The sequence below is a fragment of the Heterodontus francisci genome, chromosome 5 (assembly GCF_036365525.1).
Source record: "Heterodontus francisci isolate sHetFra1 chromosome 5, sHetFra1.hap1, whole genome shotgun sequence".
NCBI lineage: Eukaryota > Metazoa > Chordata > Chondrichthyes > Heterodontiformes > Heterodontidae > Heterodontus > Heterodontus francisci.
The window spans coordinates 61,323,206-61,339,993 of record NC_090375.1 but is presented as its reverse complement, the minus strand read 5'-3'; the positions used below and the strand labels follow the sequence as shown (position 1 = coordinate 61,339,993).

The 16,788-nt window shown below is 43.1% G+C and overlaps 1 protein-coding gene across 2 annotated transcripts in view; it reads right to left on the bottom strand.

The window, feature by feature from the left end:
- Positions 1-16,788, bottom strand: part of smarcc1a (SWI/SNF related, matrix associated, actin dependent regulator of chromatin, subfamily c, member 1a) — a 305,946-nt gene that overhangs the window by 56,171 nt on the left and 232,987 nt on the right. For both annotated transcript variants that reach the window (XM_068031537.1, XM_068031536.1), the window contains exons 24-25: positions 15,829-15,995; positions 4,116-4,250 (exon numbers count right to left, since the gene is read on the bottom strand). In XM_068031537.1, the coding sequence (XP_067887638.1) occupies positions 4,116-4,250; positions 15,829-15,995 (302 nt within the window). The remainder of the gene's footprint in view (positions 1-4,115; positions 4,251-15,828; positions 15,996-16,788) is intronic.

Genomic DNA, 16,788 nt, shown 5'->3' with positions numbered 1-16,788 from the left:
TCTCAAGCTGGTTCCTGAACATACTGTTGTAGAAAAGCATCTCATATACATTCCAGGAATTCGTCCTCCACAGCATTAGTGCTAATTAGGTTTACCCAGTCGATGTGTAGATTTAAGCCCCCCCATAATTACTGTATTAGCCTCGTCACATGCACCTCTAATTTCCTGGTTTATACCATGCCCTATATTACCATTACTATTTGGTGCCCTACAAACGATTTTTGCTGCCCCTTGCTGTTTAAAAAGTTACCACTGAATCTGTTTCCACCACCCTTTCAGGCAGTGCATTCCAAACCACAACAACTCACTGCTTAAGAAAAAAGTTTCCTCAGATTACTTCTGTTATTTTGTAAATTAATTCTGTGTCCTCTGGTTACTAGAAACAGTTTCTCTTTATTTACTCTATTTATGTGAAAATGATTTTTGTGGCTTGGTTACGTTCCCTTGTACAGGATACGACGATGGAACAATCTGCATTTATATAGCATATAATACATAGCACAAAAAAGATCCAAGGTGCTTCAGAGGTGCAAGGAGAAAAATCTTAGCCAAAGGAGGAGGAATTAGAAGGGGATAACCATAAGCTTGGCCAAAGAAGTCAGTATTAAGAAGGATCTTAAAGGAAGAGGGGGAGATAGAGTTGTGGAGAAGTTTAATGGAAAGAATTATAGAGCATAGGGTCCAAGCAGCTGAAGGCACAAATGCTAATAGTGAGATGAAAAGACAAAGTGGGGCAATGACAGAAGAATGGAGGGTTTTTGGGGATATCGGGAAGAGAAAAGCCAGCCTCTATCTAACCGCCATTATGATTTTAAATGGCTCATTAAGGACGTTATAAACTAATCTCCCTGAAATATAACCCAGTCACTGATTTTTTTTTCTTTTGAAGGTTGTGCCCAAAACTGAACACAATCCTTCAGCACTGTGAGCAACTGCAGGAGCACATCCTCGTTCTTACGTTTTATGCCTCCGTAATCAAGTACAGTTTCTGACTCGTCTCCAAATGTTTTTTGAGACAGTAATCTAGCTTAATGACTAATGCACTGAGGCCCCGAAATTCTCTTGTCCTTCCAATAATAGAACTATCCCTAATGCTTGGCTAATTCTATTAGTGCAACATTCATGTTTAGTTCAGTACTAATGCACCTGTTTTAAAACAAAAATACAATTAGCCTAGGGAGACCAAAGCTTCCCAAAACATGTCAGCAAATGTCGCCTTCAATCAATGTAATAGATTGCTATTTAATGCTGCACCTTTATCATATGTACCACCACAACACAAGCGAGGGCGGCCCAAACTCAGCTTGCACTCAGACACTGACAAGGGCAGTAACAGCAGGCAAGTCGGGGCTGCAGTTTTCTTATAAAAATTGAACAATCCCCTGTTTTCAAATGTTATTAGCACATAACTACTTCACAAGTGGATGCAAGTCTCCTGACAGAACCGTGCCCCATTGAACTACAGTGTGGATGTGTGAGGGGGCGGAGTTGCTTTCCATTAGAAGGACAACATATAAATCTTGACCTACTGACTGCTCCAGCCCACCTATCAATTGCTCAGTTGTACTGTGCTTTTGCATCCTATTTAAGCTAATGTAGTTAGTGCCAGAAACAAATTTATGGCACATACATTTGCCAATGCTAATTAGCCTGTTTACAAAAGGAATAAAACTCCACAAAGTGAATACATTACCCAGTGCAGTATAATTACATGCACCAGATCGGTTAACAGGCAGCTACATGCCAGAATAAAAATTCTGTTTCAGTTCAAGTGCCTTTATTTAAATAAACGTTGTAAATTAAGCATTCATCACTTCTTGTCTGCCTTTCCCAGTTAATAATATACAACAATATGGTGAGTTAATTATACAGCAGTCTCTTTATGGAGAGCACACTATTCAATCAACAAGCAACACTCTTCTGCAGTTTTCTGATTCCTATGTTGTAAATTTAAGCATCATTTAATAAGATGCAGTTCTTCAAAAGAGTGCTTTTAACACATGTAGGATATATTCAGAAAAACAGAGAAGCCCAACGCAACCTTCTCAAATGTAATCCAAGAACATACATTATTCAAATGAGATAACATGCTTAAAGATGAAAAATCTTAGGACCACAGCTCCTAATTGTTTTTTTGCCAATACGATCCCACACACAGAGCTTGCTTTCTTTCCCTCGCTCACTAACAAATGGCTGAGTATACTCAGCTGGTTGGCATTCCCTTCCTGTTCAGATTCAACAAAAAGGAAAAGGTTATCCTGGTTGCAGCTATATTTCGACCATGTCAATACAGTTATGCTTGCTCCAAGAATGAGCAACAGACTTGTAAGTATCAGTACTTCACAAATAGCGCTACACAGCACAAAATGTTCTCCAGACACAGCCGAAGTTTGGAATGACAAATTATATTTGAGAGCCTTTCACATTTCAAGTCATACACAACACCATTACAGTTGACTGAATTGGAACAATGGAGAGCCATATCGTTAGCTCAACTATTTAAACAGACTAAATACTAATTGGGCTGTGGAAAATCAGCAAATGAGATAATTATAGGCTCAAAAAAAAGCACATCTTCTGCATGACCCCTGAAGATTTAAAATTTAAAATAGTTAGAATCCACCGATTACACACATTCATATCTTATTTGAATAATTTGTGCACACCTGCTAACTCTTGACTTACATGGAGCTTGCACGACGGCAAGACTTCCACCCATGTCACTCACTGGTTTCAGTGCTGTTTCTGGCCGTTCTTAATGCACTTTTAACAACCTGCATTTATATAGCACCATTACATTGCATCTCAGAAAACATCTGAAAGTGCTGCAAACAATAAAAAAGAAAGCCAAGTACATTAGGAGGGATGGTCACAAGCTTCAAAGATGCAGGTTTCAAGAGGCTCTTTAAGCAGAAAATTACAAAGCAAGGCATCTAGGCAGGTGAAGGCATGGCAAGTGGTGGGGGAGGGTGAAGAAAATGGAGAGGGGGCACTAAGAATCACAGGAACCGAGTGTTTGGAGCTTCAGGTCACAGGGATAGGGAAGGGTAAGATTATGAAGAATTAAACACAAGGATGAAATTTTTCAACTTCAACAGGTTAAAGCTTGAGGAGCCAATGCAGGTCAGCGAGCACAGGGATGATTGGCGAATCTGACTTGGTGCAAGGCAAGAGTTTTAGATGGGCAGCAGTTTATGAAGGTTAGAGAATGAGAAGCTGGACAAGGAAGCATTGGAATAGTCAAATCTGGAGCGAACAAAGGCATGGATGATGCATGGGTAGATGTTGGTAATACTAGAGGTGGGAGTAGGCACACTGTGAAGACAGAGTTGCAAGCCGAGCTCAGAATTTAGTAGGGTGCCAACGTTTTCAACATTTTGTTTGACAGTTGTCAGGGAGAAAATGGGATCGCTGGCAAGGGAATGGAATTTGTGGCCAGTTAGCTTCAGTTTTTCAAGGGTTGGCAGGTCATGTAAGACTGAATGTCAAACAAGCAATGCAACACAGAGGCAAAAAGATAGATTGAGTCTTGGGGAGGTTTAGCATTCAGCAAGGGAAGGGGTCAAGCCAAAGAGACAGCTTGAACAGATGGTCTTAAACTCAGTGATAAAAAGGTTCATGAGCTCCTTGCACTTGTAGGGCAAGAGCAGAAGACAAAGAGGAGGGGATTTGAAGAGATAGTTTGTATTGGAGTTTGGAAGCTGAGTGTTACCTTAACATTCCAAACTAAGATATTGTCTAGATAGTTAAATATCGCAGCATGCTTTTCCAGAAGGCTAAGTAGTCAGAGAATAGAGCTCCTACAATAGCCAGACGGACCAAATGCTGGAAGGCGGGATTAGAATAGGTGGATCGGTTTTCGGCTAACACAGACACAATGGACCAAGTGGCTTCTTTCTGTGCCTTAAACATTCTATGATTCTATGGTAGCAGACATGATAAATGGAGTCAAAAGGCAATTAGTAGTTTCTGGAAAAAGAGAAGGTGGAGAGAAGACCATGTTTCAACAAGTTGGACCTAATGACCCTTCTCTTGTCTTAAATACACTTTTGATGAACTGCACAATCTTATTGGCAGTTCTTGTTAACCACAAATATTCCAAATAAAGTCCTTACTGCTTCTCTCTCTCGGTCCATAATAGTTTCCAATTCCTCAAAGTGGCGAAGCTTTATCTCCAGTTTCTTCATTTGGGTTTCAACCAGAAGAGCTACAAGTGATTTGATCTTCCTCTCCTCCACTGCTGCAAGGTGCTGAAATAAATGTGCAGCAGGAAATTCAGTAACCAATTCTGTGAGGGAAAACAAAATCCAGCAAAAATTCATGAACAACCCCCTCCCCCAGCATGGATTACATATTTAACAAAAATAGGAAAAAAAAAACAAAAAAAAAACAAAAAAAAAAAAAACTTAGGTTGTCTAAGGATATAGATCAGCTGGGAAAGTGGGCAAGGGATTGGCAAATGGAATTTAATGCAGACAAGTGTGAAGTGATGCATTATGGGAAGTTAAACCAGGGCAGGACAAATACAGTGAACGGCAGGGGCCTGGGGAGTGTTGTTGAGCAGAGACACCTTAGGGTGCAAGTACATAGTTCCCTGAAAGTGGCAACACAGGTGGACAGGGTGGTGAAGGCGGCGTATGGCATGTTTGCCTTCATCAGCCGAGGCATTGAGTACAAGTGTTGAGACGACGTCATGTTACAGTTGGTTACGTAACATTGGTTAGGCTGCATTTGGAGTACTGTGTGCAGTTCTGGTCGCCACACTACAGGAAAGATGCGATTAAGCTAGAGAGGGTGCAGAAAAGATTCACAAGGATGTTGCCTGGCTTGGAGGGCTTGAGTTATAAAAAGAGAGATTGGATAGGCTGGGTCTGTTTTCCCTGGAGCGAAGGAGGCTGAGAGGGGACATGATAGAGGTATATAAAATTATGAGAGGCATAGATAGGGTAGATAGCCAGAGTCTGTTTCCCATGATAGGGGTGACTAAAACTAGAGGGCATAGATTTAAGGTGAGAGGGAGGAGGTTTAAAGGGATCAAAGGGGTAAATTTTTCACACAACGAACAGTGGGTATCTGGAATGAGCTGCCAGAGGAGGTGGTGGAGGTAGGAACAGTAGTGACATTTAAGAGGCATCTTGAATGAGTAAGGCATAGAGGGATAAGGAATTAATGCAGGCAGGTGGGATTAGTATAGATAGGCATTATAGTCAGCTTGCACGCAGTGGGCCGAAGGGCCTGTTTCTATGCTGTATGACGATGACTCTACAGCTAATGAAAACCTGGAATCAAAAATGTTGAAACACCACAAATCATCTGCAGTTAGGTTAACAGTCTCAGATGAGACCCTTGGGTAGAATTATAGGCAGTTATTTTCCACATAGTTCGTTGTTCAGTGAACATGCCACCGCAAGTCTTCTCCAATTTAATAGATCAAGTCACTTACAGTTTACCATCCAGGTTTCAATTCTGTCAAATTTGAGAATTATTGGAAGAGAATGTTGACTTTTCCACCTCCATAAGGCTTTCTTTGGAGAGCACAATGAAGTGTAAATGCCATAATAATCAAGTGACAGATTGTGAATGATGCGCAATGAGCTGGGGAGCCAAACTTGTATCAATAGGTTCAGATCAACACAAACAGAATCTTCTACAGCACTGAGGGACTGCTGCAGTCAGAAGCAGCATCCTTCAGTGGAGGCTTGAATCCAGTCTGCCATATGAATCTGATATCCAGTTGGTAGAATGCTTATTTCTGAGCCATACAGTCAGGATTTATGCCTGGAATATAATCAAAGTTTACAACTCAATGCCGTACTAAAGGTGTGCAGCATCATCAGAGGTGCCATCTTTTGGACAGGATGGTCAACTGAGGCCCATCTGTTCATGTGGACATGAGATCCCATTACAATGTTCAAAGCAGCATAAGGAAGGTATCCAAATATGCTGGGCAACATTCTTCCCATAAGGAGCACCTCGAAAAGAGATGAACTACTCATTCATCTCCACAACGGAATCTTTAGGCTTATTGTTAACATTCCCACTGGTTAGTCAAAATGAAACCGGTTATGAACCCCATTCCAGGCAGTCCTGGTGAGTGAAGACATCAGCTCCGCTTCCAGTTGAGTTGACATTCCATGTGATGATACCTGGCGAGGGTAAACCCCCTGGACCTTGTGGGTTGTGGCACCCTATAAAACAGCTGGTATATAGTTACAAGCACAGAAGGAGCATTCACTTTTCGCCTATCAGGCCGTTAATCAGAATGCAAATGCTTCTCCCACTGAACATTACTCTGCAAGGGAAGGGCATGGAAATGAAAACTTCCTACACCGTAAAGTTTTCTGGGCACAAACTAACTACTCCAGTTCTTGACATAACAGTGGCAGCACCTACAAAATGCAAATAGTTTGACATACATGTAAGGTGCTATGCAAATTCGTTTCCTTTCCATACAACTGCCCATAAGTGAATTGGTGTGTCAAGTGCATCCCCAAAAAAGGCAAGCATGAAAAAAATTCAACTTGATCCCTTTAGATATAATAGCTGCAACATCAGCTGGGGTTAGAAATAGAGACATAGAACTAGCATCCACAGCCAGAGATGTACATTGCTGCAGTATGTATTGGCTTTATTGCTATTCAATGCCCAACAGAAGAGAATAGCACTGGGTTGGCAAAGTGGCGTCCACTGCCAAACTATTGCCAAGATATTCAAATCCTTTAATGGCAGCACCCAGAGGATGAGTTTGAATGACCTCTGCTCAAGCTTGATGCAACTCAAGAAAGGGATAATGACTGTACCACACACTTGACAAAACGAAGAATATGTCTGGTGGCCTTTGCACAGCAAGAGGCAGAGGCCAATTTTAATTTCTACAGAAGGAAACAAGACAATATCCGTTTTTTTTTTAAATTAAAAAAAACTATCACACCACAACCTTGAAATAACTGACTTCAGTGAACACATGGGGTTTCCATTTCACATACTACACAGCAAGATCCTAAATTAATGCACTTTCATATCAACGGTGACAAGCCTGAATCAAACACATAAGCTTCTTCCCCTTCCCAATCTACTTTAAACATCGGCAAATCCTGCAACCTCAGTTAGAATCATTACCCTAACTGAGCAGAGACCTGCACAATGAGTTAAGTTTTCAAACTATGCACACACAAGCCGGTGAGTTAAAAGGAAGGATACAAGTTGAAAGTGCCTTGTGTGTATTCTTGCAAATATCTGCCACACTGCTGGTGAGCCACCACACTAAAACATGTGCCACATTACTATCCTGCTCTCAGTGTCCCACCACCATCAGCAGCCACCAGATTGCAAAGCACATTGGAACGAGGTGCTATGTCAGTTAAGTGCTCAACCGCTCGACTCACTAAAGGATGAAAGCAGCCTTCTCACAAAGCTCTGGTTCAGCCGCAACTAGAGTGTGTGCCCAGTTATGGTCACCACACTTTAGAAAGGATCTGAGGGTCCTTGAGAGGGTGCAGAGCAGATTTACCAGAGTGGTTCCAGGGAAGAAGGATTTTAGCTACAAGGTCAGTTTGGAGCAACTGGGGTTGTTCACCTTAGAGCAAGGAGGTTGAAGGGGAGATTTGATAGAGGTGTACAAGATTATGACCATTTTCGATAAGGTAGACAAAGAAAAGCTGCTTCCATTAGCTGATGGTACAAGAACGAGGGGACAGAGACTTTGGTTTTGGGCAAGAGATGCAGGGAATATGAGAACGAACTTTTTTTAATGCAGCGGGTGGTAATGACTTGGAACTCGTTGCCTACAAGGGTGGTGAAGCGGAGACAATCAAATGATTCCAAAAGGAAATTGGAATGGCACTTGAAGGAAATAAACTTGCAGCATTAGAGATACAGCAGGAGGAGTGAGACTGACTAGGTTGTTCGAGAGACAAAGCAAGGACTCCATGGGCCAAAAGGTCTCCTTCCGTGACAATCACTGCATGGCTGGGCACTAAACATTCTAGGATACATGGTGTTCAGGAAAGACAGAAGGAAAGAAAGTAGCAGCATTACGGAATACTGTAAATGCTGCAGAGAAAGCCCCCGAGGGAGTCAAGGACAGAATGGATTTGGTTAGTTGAGAAACAATAGCGGTTAGCACCGCAGCCTCACAGCTCCAGTGACCCGGGTTCGATTCTGGGTACCGCCTGTGTGGAGTTTGCAAGTTCTCCCTGGGACTGTGTGGGTTTCCTCCGGGTGCTCCGGTTTCCTCCCACAGCCAAAGACTTGCAGGTGATAGGTAAATTGGCCATTGTAAATTGCCCCTAGTGTAGGTCGGTGGTAGGAGAATTCTGGGGATGTAGTAGGGAATATGGAATTAGTGTAGGATTAGTATAAAATGGGTGGTTGATGGTCGGCATAGACCCGGTGGGCCGAAGGGCCTGTTTCAGTGCTGTATCTCTAAATAAAAATAAATAGAGGGACCATTAACACTACTGGTGTATTCTATAGGCCATCAACCAATGGGAAAGATATAGAGAAGTACATTTGCAGGGAAATTACAGAGGTGCAAAAGTAACAATTAATGAGCGCATGGATGAACTGCAACAATTGTTTATTCCTGTCTGGCACAAAAGTAAAATGGGCAAGGTAGCCAAACCATGGCTTACAAGGGAAATTAGAGATAGCATTAAATCCAAGGAAGAGGCATATAAATTTGTAAGAAACAACAGATCTGAGGATTGGAAGCAGTTTAGAATTCAAAGGAGGACCAAGAGTTTGATTAAGAAGGGAAAAATAGAGTACAAGAGCAAGCTTGCAGGGAACATAAAAACTGACTTACAAGATTCTATAGGGATGTGAAGAGAAAAAGATTACTGAAGACAAATGTAGGTCCCTTACAGTCAGAACCAGAAGAATTTATCATGGGGAACAAAGAAATAGCTGACCAACTAAATGCATACTTTGGTTCTGTCTTCACAAAGGAGGACATAAGTATCATCCCAGAAATGCTAGGGAACACAGGGCTTAGTGAGAGAGAGGAACTGAAAGAAATCAGTTGTCGAAAAATGGTGTTGGGGAAATTGAAGGCCGATAAATCCCCCGGGCCTGATGGTCTGCATCCCAGAGGACTTAAGGAAGTGGCCCTAGAAATAGTGGATGCATTGGTGGTCATCTTCCAAGATTCTATAGATTCTGGAACAGTTCCTACAGATTGGAGGGTAGCAAATGGAACCCCACTATTTAAAAAGGGAGGTAGAGAGAAAGCAGGGAATTGTAGACTAGTCAGCCTGACATCGGTAATGGGGAAAATTCTAGAGTCCATTATCAAAGATTTTATAGCAGAGCACTTGGAGAACAGTGGTAGAATTGGACACAGTCAGCATGGGTTTACGGAAGGGAAATTATGCTGGACAAATCTACTAGAATTCTTCAAGGATGTAACTAGTAGAGTTGATGAGAGGGAGCCAGTGGACGCGCTTTATTTGGACTTTCAGAAGGCTTTCGACAAAGTCCCACATAAGAGATTAGCATGTAAAATTAAAAGCGTGTGGGATTGGGAGCAGTGTATTGCGACGGATAGAAAATTGGTTGGCAGACAGGAAACAAAGAGCAGGAATAAATGGGTCTTTTTCCGAATGTCTAAGTGGGGTATCGCAGCTATTCACATTATATATTAATGATTTAGATGAGGGAACTAAATGTAATATCTCCAAATTTGCAGATGACACAAAACTGGGTGGGAGGGTGAGTTGTGAGGAGGATGCAGAGAGGCTTCAGGATGATTTGGACAAGTTGAGTGAGTGGGCAAATGTGAGGTTATCCACTTCGGTAGCAAAGACAGGAAGGCAGATTATCTGAACAGCTATAAACTGAGAGGGGGGGATATGCAGCGATACATGGGTGTTCTCGTACACCAGTCGCTGAAGGTAAGCATGCAGGTGCAACAGGCAGTAAAAAAGGCAAATCGTATGTTGGCCTTCAAAGCAAGAGGATTAAAATACAGGAGCAGGGATGTCTTGCTGCAATTACACAGGCCTTGGTGAGACCACACCTGGAATATTATGTGCAGTTTTGGTCTCCTTATCTGAGGAAGGATGTTCTTGCTATAGCGGGACTGCAGCGAAGGTTTACCAGATTGATTCCTGGGATGGCGGGACTGACGTACGAGGAGAGATTGAGTCGGTTAGGATTATATTCGCTGGTGTTCAGAAGAGCGAGGGGGGGATCTCATAGAAACCTATAAAATTCTAAAAAGACTTGACAGGGTAGATGCAGGAAGGATGTTCCCGATGGTGGGGGAATCCAGAACCAGGAGTCATAGTCTAAGGATACGGGATAAACCATTCATGAAGAAATTTCTTCAGCCAGAGAGTGGTGAACCCGTGGAATTCGCTACCACAGAAAGCAGTTGAGGCCAAAATATTGTATGTTTTCAAGAAGTTAGATAAAGCTCTTGGGTTTAAAGGGATCAAAGGATATGGGGAGAAAGCAGGAACAGGTTACCCAGTTGGATGATCAGAAATGATCATAATGAATGGCAGAGCAGGCTCAAAGGGCCGAATGGCCTACTCCTGCTCCTATTTTTTATGTTGCTATGAGGAACTTCACCCTAATTTAGATTAGGCAGCAATAATGTAAAGGGCAAGACGGGGACACATTCTGAAGTATTTTCAGGAGAATGTTTTTATTCAGTGTGTTTCTGGCCGAGGAAAGAGGCATTGCTGAATCTGAAATAAAAACAAGAAATGCTGGAAATACTCAGCAGGTCTGGCAGCATCTGTGGAGAGAGAAGGAGAGTTAATGTTTCAGGTCAGTGACCCTTCATGAGAACTGGCAAATATCAGAAATGTAATAGGTTTTAAGCAAATAAAGCAGGGGTGGGGCAAGAGATAAAAGAGGTGGTGTTGATAGGACAAAGGGTCACAGAGAATAACTGTCCAGAAGGCCATGGAGCAAAGGCAAATGGTATGTTAATGGTTTGGTGAAAGACAAAGCATTAGTGCAGAGAGGGTGTTAATTGACAGACAAATGAACAGACCTGGCCCAAAGCATAAACATGAACAAACAGTGGGTCGGCACAGGAGAAACAAACCAGACAAACTAAAATAAAAAATTTTTTAAAAAGAAAAAATAACAAAAAATAAAAATAAGGGGGGCCCTCTTATACTCTGAAATTATTGAACTCAATGTTCAGTCCGGCAGGCGATAGCGTGCCTAATCGGTAAATGAGATGCTGTTCCTCAAACTTGCGTTGATGTTCACTGAAACACTACAGAAATCCCAGGACAGAGATGTGAGCATCAGAGCAAGGGGTGGGGGGGGGGGGTGGGTGGGGGAAGGGGGGGGCAGTGCTGAAATGGCCAGCAACCGGAAGCTCGAAGTCATGCTTTCAGACTGAACATAGGTGTTCAGTGAAGCAGGCACCCAATCTGCGTTTGGCCTCCCCAATGTACAGCAGCGAATACAGGAAACTAAACTGAAAGTACAAGTAAATCGCTACTTCATCTGAAAGGAGTGCTTGGGGCCTGGGATAGTGAGGAGAGAGGAGGTAAATAGGTAGGTAGTACACCTCCTGTGAATGCATGGAAAGGTGCCATGGGTAGGGGATAAGGTGGTGGGGGAAATGGAGGAGGAGTGGACCAGGGTGTTGCGGAGGGAATGATCCCTTTGGAAAGCGGACGAGGAGGGAAGGGGAAGATGCGTTTAGTAGTGGCATCACGATGGACATGGCAGATGATGATCCTTTGGATGTGGAGACTGGTAGGTGAGGACAAGGGGAACCCTGTCGTGGCTCCAGGAGGGAGGGGAATGGGTGAGAGTAGAGCTGCAGGAAATGGGCTGGACATGGTTGAGGGCCCCGTCAACCATAGTGGTGGGGAATCCTCGGTTGAGGAAAAAGGAAGACATATCAGAAGCACTGTCATGGAAGGTTGCATCGAGTAGATGCATCAGAGATGGAGAAACTGGGAGAATGGAATGGAGTCCTTACAGGAGGCAGGGTGTGAAGAAGTGTAGTCGAGGTAGCTGTGGGAGTCGAGACTGTTTGCCTTTGCTCCATGACCTTCTGGTCACTTATTTTCTGTGACCTTGTCCTATCAACACCTTCTCCTTTGTTATCTCTTGCCCCATCCCCACTTTATTTGCTTAAAACCTATTACATTTCTAATATTAACCAGTTCTGATGAAGGGTCATAGACCTGAAACTTTAACTGTGCTTCTCTCTCCAGCATCTGCAGTATTTTGCTTTTACATTGCTGAATCTGGTTCAGGGGAATGAGGTGGGTTAAGTTGGTTCAGCATCAGGAGAGGAGCTTTTAAGGAAAAGTGATAACAGTATAAGGTTTAGGCTCACCATGGAAAAGGACAAGGAGAAATCTGGAGTAAAAATACATAATTGGACGAGGCCAATCTCTGTGGGGTGAGAAAAAAATCTGGCCCAGGTAAATTAGAAGCAATGGTTTGCCAGCAATACTGTAATTGAACAACTGGCTGCCTTTAAAGATGAGATTATCTGGGTACAGTCTAAAGAATGTTTCCAAGTATGGGGAAGGCAACCAAAGTCAAAGTCAGAGCTCCCTGGATGGAGAGAGAGATAGACTGCAAGGGCGGCACAGTGGCGCAGTGGTTAGCATCGCAGCCTCACAGCTCCAGGGACCCGGGTTCGATTCCGGGTACTGCCTGTGTGGAGTTTGCAAGTTCTCCCTGTGTCTGCGTGGGTTTTCTCCGGGTGCTCCGGTTTCCTCCCACAAGCCAAAAGACTTGCAGGTTGATAGGTAAATTGGCCATGATGAATTGTCACTAGTATAGGTAGGTGGTAGGGAAATATAGGGACAGGTGGGGATGTTTGGTAGGAATATGGGATTAGTGTAGGATTAGTATAAATGGGTGGTTGATGTTCGGCACAGACTCGGTGGGCCGAAGGGCCTGTTTCAGTGCTGTATCTCTAATCTAAAATGAAGCAGAAAAAGGCATATGACAGATGTCAGATTAACAATGCAAGTGAGAACCAGGCTGAATATAGAAAGTACAGAGGGGAAGTGAAGAAAGTAGCAACAGAAGCAAAGAGGGATCATGAGAATAAACTGGGAGCGAATATAAAAGAGAATCCAAAAGTCTTCTTTCGGCATATAATTAGTAAAAAGGCAGTTAAGATGAAGAGTAAGGCCAATTAGGAACCAAAATGGGGAACTATATATCGAGGCTGAGAGCATAGCTAAGATACTAAATGAGCACAGTGGCGCAGTGGTTAGCACCGCAGCCTCACAGCTCCAGTGACCCAGGTTCAATTCTGGGCACTGCCTGTGTGGAATTTGCAAGTTCTCCCTGTGTCTGCGTGGGTTTCCTCCTGGTGCTCCGGTTTCCTCCCACATGCCAAAGACTTGCAGGTTGATAGGTTAATTGGCCATGATAAATTGCCCCTAGTATAGGTAGGTGGTAGGGAAATATAGGGACAGGTGGTGATGTGGTAGGAATATGGGATTAGTGTAGGATTAGTATAAATGGGTGGTTGATGGTCAGCACAGACTCGGTGGGCCGAAGGGCCTGTTTCAGTGCTGTATCTTTAAACTAAACTAAACTAGCACTTCGCATCGGTCTTTGCCAAGGTAAATTTGTCAGAGTCATTGCAAGGTAATAGAAAGGATGATTATACTTAAAGTTGATAGGTCACCAGAACACGATGGGATGCAGCCGATGTTGCTGAGGAAAGCAAGTATGGAAATTGCTGAGTTACTGACCATGACCTTCTAATCCTTCTTTGATACAAGGGTGGTGCCAGAGGACTGGAGAATTGCAAATGTTACACTCTTGTTCAAAAAAGGGTGCAAGGATAAAGCAAGCAATTACAGGCCAGTCAATTTAACCTCAGTTGTGGGAAAGCACTTAAACAATCTGGGACAAAAATGTCACTTGGACAAGTGTGGATTAATTAAGGAAAGCCAGCATGGATTTGTTAGAGGCAAATAGTGTTTAATTTACATGATTGAGTTTTTTCGGTGAGGTAACAGAGTGCATAATGCAGCTGATGTGCTCTATATGAACTTCCAAAAGGCTTTTGATAAAGTGCCACATTATAGACTTAACAACAAAATTGAACTGCATGAAATAAAAAGGGACAGTGGCAGCATGGATACAAACTTGGCTGAGTGACAAGAAAGTAGTAGTAACAAACAGTTGTTTTTCAGACTGCAGTAAGGTTTACAGTGGGGTCCCCTGTAGTCGGAGTTGACACAAAACTTGTCAGTATTGTGAACAGCGAGGAGGATAGCAACAGTTTTCAAGATGATACAGGCTGGCTGTTGGAATGGGCGGACACGTGGCAAATTAAATTTAATGCTGAGAAGGGTAAAGTAATGCATTTTGGTAGGACAGGCAATAGAAGGACAGGCAATAGAAACCGAAGGGTAAAATACAAAGGGTACAATAAAAGGTGCAGGAACAGAACGACCTGGGTGGATATGTGCAATAATCATTGAGGGTGGCAGAGCAGGTTGATAAAGTGGTCAAAAAAGGCATATGAGATCCTGGGCTTTATAAATACAAGCATAAAATACAAAAGCAAGGTGAACCTTTATAAAACGCTGCTTTGCCTCAACTGAAGTAGTGTGTTCAATTCTGGGCACCAAACTTTGGGAAGGATGTGAAGGCATGAGAGAGGGTGCAGAAAAGGTTTACGAGAACAGTTCCAGAGATGAGGGACTTTAGTTACAGGGATAGACTCGCAAAGTTGGGGGTTCTTCTCCTTAAAAAGAATCATAGAATGGTTATAGAACAGGAGACCGTTCAGTCCATCATGCGTGTGCCATATCTCTGCAAGAACAACTCAGCTAGACCCACTCAACCACCCTTTCCTCCTAGCCCTGCAAATTCTCTCTTCAGGTGCTTATCCAATTCCCTTAAGGCCTCAATTGAATCTGGCACTGCCACACTCTCAAGGCAGTGCATTCCGGATTTTCACCACTTGCTGCATAAAAACGTTATTCCTTATGTTGTCTCTGGTTCTTTTGCCAGTCACCTTAAATCGGTATCTCCTGGATCTCAATCCTACTGCCAATGGGAACAGTTTCTCCCTATCTACTCTGTCTCAGAAGAACAGCCCTAGCTTTCCCAATCTATCCACATAGCTGAAGACCCTCATCCCTGGAACCATTCCTGTAAATCTTTAGCATACCCTCTCCAATGCCTTGACATTTTTCCAAAAGGTGTGGTACCCAGAATTGGACATTACTCCAGTTGAGGCCAGGTCTTGCTGCATGTGGGCATAGACTGCTTTAGTACCGAAGGAGTTTCGAATGGAACGAACACTTTGTAATCAATAGTGAATATTCCCAGTTCTGAACATATGATGGAGGAAAAGTCAGTGATGAAGCAGCTAAAGAAAGTTGGGCCGAGAACATTGCCCTGAGGAACTCCTGTAGTGATGGCCTGGGGCGGAGATGATTGGCCTTCAACAATCACAATCAAGTTCCTTTGTAATAGGTGCGACTCCAGCCAGCAGCAAGATTTCCAATTCACACTGACTTCAGTTTTACTGGGGCTCCTTGGTACCAAACTCGGTCACTCCACTATTTAGTCACAGATTCATAACAGCACAGGAGGCCGCCATTCAGCCCATTGAGTCCAATGCTGCCTTGATGCCAACCATCACCACTGGCCAGTATTCTCATGGTTGTTTGTGGGACCTTGCTGTGTGCCAATTGGCTGCTATATTGTCCTACATGAAAGAGACTGCACTGACAAAGTACATGACTGGAGCACTTTGAAATGTCCCGAGGTCACGAAAGGCACTATAAAAAGACAAGAGTTTTCTTTTAAACTCATCACACAAAAACTTAACAGTTGAATATTTTAAAAAAAAGTTACCTTTGCCTTAGTAGCAGCTGAAGCCAGTGCTGCCGCGGCAGCAGTGACAATGTTCCCTTCGCCAATGTGATGTTCTAGCTTCTTCTTCCCAATTTCCAACTCTTTGTCTTTGCCACTGATGTCTATGTTCTCCTTGTTCTCTTCTTTATCTTTTTCATCTGCTATAACTGTCGGATCAAAACACCAAGTAAATTCAGAAAGATGTGGAAATTTAAACATAGCTCTTGGTTTTGTCCACTTATTTTTGTTCCTTTGGGAGCTGAACAAACCAGTTTGACGTTCAAAACTAGTACTTGATCTTCCATAAAATACATTCCATCGAACTGCTTTTGCTGTTTTCTGACACATGCTTTAAAAATCCAATAAAGTCTTGCCAGTTCTCTCAGAAGCAGCGCTGGTGCAAAGGTGTCTCATTAGTAATTAAGCACTAAGTCTGGCAGATGTCAGGGACTCACACCTACACAGAAAAAGATGAGTGACACTGTGCTGTGGGTAATTCACTTGCCATGCACTTTGTAAAACTGAACACAGTCCCAAATGTTCTGCACTATTACCCCATACCCCACAAACTCCTCAAAATGACTGAAGACAAACTCAGAACTGATGTCAGAAAGCAAACGTAAAATTTACAACTGGAAATAGGATGTTGTCCGCAACCAGTCCCTGTTGGTGTTCACCCTCCACATGAGCAGTAGTCCTCATCCCATTTTCCCATCCTGTTGTCTTTTCTTCAACCTTCTATCCAACCCATTAAATGCTGGCATGGTCTCTGCTCCAATCATAAAGTCTGGTTGCTGCTGTCAGTCCCTCAAAACAAGGATGACATCTGCCAGGCTTCATGAATTGTGTCCTCAATTGACGCAACCAGCCAATCCTGGAGCCATAGGTCTTGTGGCAGAGGGAACAGGAGTTGCCCTGAGAAATTGAGGGGTGGGGAGGTTCTCAAGCCAGGGTTCTGCT